Genomic DNA, 7,240 nt, shown 5'->3' on the forward strand with positions numbered 1-7,240 from the left:
AAAAAAAAAAAAATAAGAAAAAGAAAAAAACCCTTACTAAACAGTTTAAATAGTGATGGCTTTAAAATATGACCACAAAGTCTCTGCTGATCTAAACACACACACTCACTCTCTCTCTCTCTCTGTCTCTAAAATTTGTTTGCCTTTCAGTGTACATTAAATGTAATGACTCATTTCTACTGCATTTCTACTGTTCAGTACTGTCAAGTAAGAATCAACTCATAGCTGACCCTCTAGTGGGTTTTCAGAGGCAGTAAATCACACAAGAAGATATTGTCTATTTTCATCCTGTGGTGCAGCTTGTGGGTTCAAACAGTGTACCTTTGGTTTGCCAACCTAACACTTTATCACTAAGCCACCAGAGCTCCTTGAATAGAATGTAGTGCAGATGATAATGTTTACTGAAATTAATAAAAAGCACGGCAGATTCCATCTTAATCTTTCCCTTGGATCACTTATCTATGGGAAGCCAAGTTTCAAATTGCAAAGGACAGTCGAGAAACCCTGTGGCAGGATCCTTCCAGTAAGAAATTGAGACCTGTGGCCAGCATCTTGTAAGGAATTGCCAACAGCTGGGAAGGTGGGTTGTCCAGCCCCACTTAACCTTTCAAGCGGTTCTGGCCCACACCTAATAAAACCTCCTAAGAGATTCCAAGCTCAATCATCCAGTTTCATCATTCTCAAATGCTCACCCTTTAAGAACTATCATAACCTGTTGTTATATCCTGTTAAGTTTTATCTTTTTTTTTTTTTTTTGCTTAACATTAAAAAGTAATATAGTAACTCACCAAGGCACAATCTCTTGCAATCCTGCTTGGAAAAAATCTAATAGTGTTTGCATACTTTTCTTCTAGTACAACATCAAAAAAAAGTATTACCTTGGAATCTTGACTCAGTGATAAATTCCCAGAGATAAAATAGGATTTAATCAAAGACAAAGGGGGTGATTTTGATTTTTTTTAACAAATGGTGAATTACTTTGGGATATAAGCTTGGTCCTGAGCAGCATCTGCTGTTGTTGCCCAAGTTCTTAAGTCCTCCAGCTTCCTCACCTCTTCAGGAAATGCGCTCTATCATAGTTGTCTTTTGGTCACCCAGAGAGAAATTCCAGCAAAATAATGTTCTCTGACATTCACCTTCCTACAGAACTTTTTAAACTATAATCAAGACAGTTTTACAATGAAATAAACCTTTTATTTGAATGAATTATTTCAGTAAAAACCTAAGATCCATCCGTTCAGACCCAGTCATCCTGTGGTGTTTGCTGGGTTTTTTAAGAACCCAGCACAGTGAGTTTTGGATTTACTATCTCTCAAGAACATAAGCAAATAATTTTACTAGGTCACCATGCAGTTAATAAAGATGTCAGGTCTTTGGTTCTCTGAGTCATTTGTGAATTAGATAGTAATCAGGAGACCCAATAGTGTTTGTCTTGCCCTTTGAGTATTTACATATGGTGGAATAATCGTAGCTATCCAAAATTCTTAAGAGAAGCATAAAAGTGGATTAGTGGTAAGGAGTTGCACTACCATCCCAAAAGCACACAGTTTAAATCAGCCAGCTTTTCTGTGGAGGAAAGATGAGAAGTTTCCTTCTGTGCAGTTTATTGCCTTTGAAAACTCACTGGAGGGTCAACTGTGAGTCATTTCTTATTCTAAGTTAGATAACATCAACAACTTAAAGAGATACTGATTATCAATGCCTGCCTTTCTCTCCTTTGAATGCCTTCCTTTCTCTCCATTGATAATATACCTCCTAACCTTAAGAGTAAGAAATAAGCTCAATCAAAAATTACTCTTCCAGCTTCAATTAAAAATCATTTCTGGTTGTCCTTTCCACTAAGAAAGAAATGGTACCTCTTTTTTCTTAGGTGAAAGTGTGGAAGAAAATGCCAGTGTTGTCGTCAAGCTGCTCATCAGACGCCCAGAGTGCTTTGGCCCAGCCCTTCGGGGGGAAGGAGGAAATGGTCTCCTGGCTGCCATGCAGGGTGCCATTAAGATCTCAGAGAACCCAGCACTGGACCTCCCTTCTCAGGGATACAAGAGAGAATTGTAAGTGAATAGACTTCTCTCTGACACATGGAATATGGTGATTCAGCTCTCAGATACTGTCAGTAATCGGGTGATTTAAAAAGAGGCCAGAGATTCTTGACCAGTGTGGTTGGAACATTTTAAATCACTTTGTCAATGACAGTAGAAGCCTAGAGATCAGCGACTTCCTCCATCCTCTCCATTGCCACCAAGCTGCTTGGCACAGCTATAGAATTAGCAAACTCTTTTGACCAACACCGAGCCTCCTGCAGCATTACCACACTACACAACCCAGCACCACCACGGAGGAAGCCATGTGAAGGCAGAAAAGCCTATGTCAAGATTATAGTCATTGCCTGACTCCGGCAAGGTGTCTTTATCATCTTGAACCACAGTGCTTCATCCCGCATCTCACCTGTGAAAGAAGTAGCACACACTGCTTTTTGTTCTGGAAGTGTGGAGACTAGTTAGAAAAGTGTTTTTATTTCCTTTATTAGTAAGGAAAGAGACTGGCAAATATATGGGGGGGGAGGTCACAATGTTAATAGTCTTTGTATTTAAAGATTAAAGATATAGTTAGTAACTTTTCAGATTTCTTTGCCACTTTCTCTTTATCATATTGTGAGATTATAGTCTCTACATTAAACTAGACCCCAAAATCTGGAGAATGGGTATAACTCAGATGACATTTTGGTTTGTCATCACAGTAGTAGATAAACAACTAGAAAGAACCCAAAATGCAAACTATCCCACCCTTTTTATATAACATGAGAAAAGACTGGGACCAAGTTCATATAAATTGTTAGCAGCAGAATCAAGACATGGATTAAAAACTTCCAACTTCTTGTCTAATGTGCTTTGCATGTAGTACTCAATGAAGAGAATGAAATTAATGGTGGTAGGAGCTCCATAAACTCTACAAACTTTGATAAATGTTGATAGTTGTAGAGGGGCTTCAAGCCTTTTGTTCATAGGGTTGCTGAGTTGTGCTCAACTAGAAGGCAAGCAACAAAAACAGTAGAAGCTTTGGGGATTAAGTGCAACTCTATGTGTGTATTCTGCATGATAAATTCATGTCAGTATACCTCCCTTAATGTTCAGAAGCCCCTTGAAATGCCTAAGGGAAATATTTGGGTCCTTTGAGCTTAGTGATAAAATTTACTTCTTTAACTTCTGGAGGGAGAGAGGTATTGTAGAGAAAAGATTTATGATGAGCAAGATGAGTTTGTTCCATCCCAAGACTTCAGTGTCTAATGCCTAATAATATGTCATTAAGCATTAAGCATTGTACTATATATATACACATATATACATACCCAGTTTCCTCACATATACCTGTATTGATTTTCTCTCAGCAGTATGGAAGACAACGAAGAGGAAGAAGAGATCGTGCATATGGGCAATGCTATTATGTCATTTTATTCAGCTCTAATAGATCTGCTGGGTCGCTGTGCTCCCGAAATGCATGTAAGTGATGGAGGATCATTGTGAACCTGTGTGAGAACACTGTAGTTTTCCTGAACTTAATTTATTCTTCTGTCTCTGACATTTTCAACATGCCTTTTTAATTTCTTTTGGCTACCATTAAAAGTCGTTACCATTTCTAATACATAATTCTCAATGTTTTCTAGGAAATGATTCCTGGGTGAATCTGAGTGTGTGGTCCTTTCTTAGTGGAGTGACACAAGTTGGTCATGTTCCCTATATGTTGTATTTCCAAAGCCTCCCTAAACTGTGTCCACATGCCTGTGTTAGGTTAGAATATGGTCAGCATTATTATTGACTATGGTCATTAGGACAGTTTCCCATGGAAATCTTTTTACCTAGTTGGTCATGATATCATTGTGGCTCTTGTGTGCCGGAGTAGATTTTGGTTCTTAATCACTTGATAGGACAGAGCAAAAATCCTCCACTTGGTTTCCTAAGTGTTGAAATCTTTATAGGAGCAGATTTCCAGATCCTTTCCTTTGTGAAGCAGCAAAACATTAACTTCTTGGTTACCATCTGAGTGCTTAACCATTGCACCATCAGAGCATCTGCTCATGGTGTTAGGACATAGGAAAATAATCTCTTCTCATGATCCATGTTAGGTTACATCCCAGAGGCAGAGCTTTACTGATATTCCAGAAGGACACTTTTGGTTTTAGGTAACATCTTCTAGCTTAGACCTTCAGGCTTAAACTAAAAATTTGTATTCTCCACCTTCCCCTCTTGACATCTTCTGGGGGCTGAGAGGGGTTGACTTACTCTGTGTGCAGTCTCTCTCTAAGTTAGCAGGCTTGTGGAGAATGGCAGTGGCTGCAAGGACCCTGTAGTCGGACTCTATGTGGACTAGAGTACTAAGATTGATCCTCGGTTGGATACGCATATATGTATCACAGTGTTCTTAACTTCCACAATATCTCAACTTTTTGAAATAAAAACAAATTGCATCATATATCATCATCCTGATTCTTGAACACATCAATGTGAGGCCTTTGGAATAGGAAGCAAAATGTATTCTTTCACATGAAGAAGAGAAGTGAAATGTTTCTTTACAGTAAGGATATTGTCACAGAGCTCTCCAAGAGAATTTGTGGGATGGGAAAATGGATGTTTCCTTTTTTATTTTAATACTGGATTTTACTTACCCTAACAGCCTGAAATAATCTGTAGCTCTTATTTAACTTTTATAGATTGTCCCATTGATAATATTTTTTTCTAGTTCAAGATCCAGTTTAGAATCTCCTTTGATTTGGAAGAATTTTTCTTTCTGTCTTTGACTTTACAGACCTTAAAACTTTGGAATTAGTACTGACTTGTTATTCTACAGAAATTCCAATTCTTTTACTGGTAACCGTTGAATCACAGGCTTATTGAAAGTCTTCCCCTCTATTTCTCTTCAAGCATGATGTCCTTTTCCAATTGACCTCTCCTAACAACATGGCCAAAGTAGGTGATATGAAGATTCATTTCTCTTGCCTTCGAAGAGCATTTGGCTGTACCTGTTCCAAGACATCTTTCTTTGTCATTTTTCATGGTCCATGGGATATTCGGTTCTCTTCTCTAACACCACAACTTAAGGAATTGATTCTTCTTCTCTTAACCTTATTCATTGTTCAACTTTTAGCTGTGTAGCAAGCAATTGAAAAAATCATGGTCTGAATCAGGTGCACCTTAGTTTCCTCAATGAGATAGCTTGGCACAGTGACTGTAATGGTGAGCTTGAGTATATCAGAGATGACATACTCTGTTATACTCAAGATATCACACTATAAAGCGGGATTCATATCCATTGTTCATAGGGTCCCTAGGACTTGATGGCACTTAGCAATAATAACAGCATAATTCTGGATTTTTTATTTTATAACCAGACCAAGACCTCCTCACAATAATCAGAAATGGTGGAAGAAGTCACCACATTGAGATATGTGTTATATCCTTTGTTTATATTAATTTCCTTTATATTTCTAGTTCTCTGGCCCCCAAAATAGGCAATTTTTGCCAGCATTTTCACCTCTGGTAGAAGCTGAACTCTAATCTGTTGCCTGAGTGAAAATACTTAAATATATGTATTATAGGAGTATTTCCTGGAGTATTAAAATCATAACTTCAAGAAGAAGCAATTCTGAGGCATATCCACCACTAATTAATCTTGTTCAGAAAAAAGAAAAGGTAAGATGGGCACCTATCATTTTAAGGAACTTGAAAGTCCAAAGGCTTGGTAAAGAGTGAATGTAAAAGACGAAAGCCCTGGACCAGTGGCTGTAACAATGGGCTCAAGCAGAGCGTGACTTGAGAATGGGATTAGACAAGGCAGAGATTCAGTCTGTACTACAGAACTGACTCACCAGCTCTGCACAGCAGCAAAACTAGACATCAGATGCAGTTAGAGTCCACGCTAGCTTCATTGTCTAGGTATAAGTAGAGCACTTGTCTAAAGTAAGGAAAATTTAAACACATCATCAATTTCTTTTTAATGTCTCACTGTTGTTCTCTAAAGGAATCCTGAGATTTTACTTTATTAATAAATATATCAACCCAGTTCTTAAATATTAGTTCACTCATTTTTTTAACATTATGGGAAATGCAGCATTATGAGTGAAAGAAGGAAAAAAATTGTTTTTAGTGTAAAAACAGAAAAAATATTATCTTTTAAATTAGAAAAAAGTTTGGTTATGTAAGTATATATGGTTTCTTTTTAAAAGCCTTTTGGGGTAATGGTGGTAGGTGTGTCAGAGACAAAAAGGATGGCACAGGATAGGGCGGGGTTCAGAGCTGTTGTACATAGATAAGGTCACTATGAGTCACAGGCAACTCGACAGCATATAACAACAACAACAATAATTGAAGTATAATTCACATATCCTACAAATCACTCTTTGAAAATGTAGTTATTGACTATTTTTAGTATATTCATAATTGACACCAAAACAGTTAATATTAAATACATTTTTATCTACTCAAAAAGAAGCCCCAGTTCTTTTTTCTTTTTTTTGAGGCCTCAGTTCCTTAGCTCTCACTTCCTATCCCTAAACCTCCCCCTGCAAACATAACAGCCCAAAGCAGCCACTAATCCCCTGTCTGCTTTATTGATTTCTTAGTTTCCCAAATGCATACATTTAGTATGAATAAAATAATATATACAATATGAGATCTGTTGTCACTGCCTTCTATCACTTAGTGGAATGTCTTCAAGTTCCATCCATGTTGCAGCATTTATCATTTTTATAAACAAATAATATTTCTTTGTGTACATTTATCATTTATCTGTTAGTCCAGTCATCTGTTAATGACCATTTGGGTTGTTTCCAATTTTTTACTATTATGAATAATTCTTTCCTGAATATGTGTGTGTTTATGTCAAGTTCCTAAGGTCATATGGTAACTCTAGTCAGTAAATGAACCACCAGACTACTTAAACACTCCTGTACCGTTTACATCCCCATCTCCAGTGACAAAGGCTCAAATTGCATGTTCTAGCCAACACTTGATAAGTCGAACTTTTATATGTTAGCCATTCAAGACGTTATGAAGTGGTATGTCATTGTGATTTTATTTGCATTTTTCTTATGTTAAGTGATGTCAAACATGTCTTTGTTGCTTATTTGGGGTGTTGTTATATTTTTTTTTATCTATTGTGGGAGGATATTAAATGTATCATTCAGGAAGAGTGCAAACGGTCATTACAAAGACAGAAGAGGAAAAGACCAAAATGGATGTCAGAAGAA

At 37.2% G+C, this 7,240-nt stretch overlaps 1 protein-coding gene across 2 annotated transcripts in view; it reads left to right on the plus strand.

The window, feature by feature from the left end:
- The window catches only part of RYR3 (ryanodine receptor 3), a 753,100-nt gene that overhangs the window by 561,389 nt on the left and 184,471 nt on the right, over positions 1 to 7,240 (plus strand). For both annotated transcript variants that reach the window (XM_006883055.1, XM_006883056.1), the window contains exons 44-45: positions 1,871 to 2,051; positions 3,386 to 3,497. In XM_006883055.1, the coding sequence (XP_006883117.1) occupies positions 1,871 to 2,051; positions 3,386 to 3,497 (293 nt within the window). The remainder of the gene's footprint in view (positions 1 to 1,870; positions 2,052 to 3,385; positions 3,498 to 7,240) is intronic.

The sequence above is a fragment of the Elephantulus edwardii genome, unplaced genomic scaffold (genome assembly GCF_000299155.1).
Source record: "Elephantulus edwardii isolate Elephantulus edwardi_28Jun2011 unplaced genomic scaffold, EleEdw1.0 scaffold00026, whole genome shotgun sequence".
In the NCBI taxonomy this organism is placed as follows: domain Eukaryota; kingdom Metazoa; phylum Chordata; class Mammalia; order Macroscelidea; family Macroscelididae; genus Elephantulus; species Elephantulus edwardii.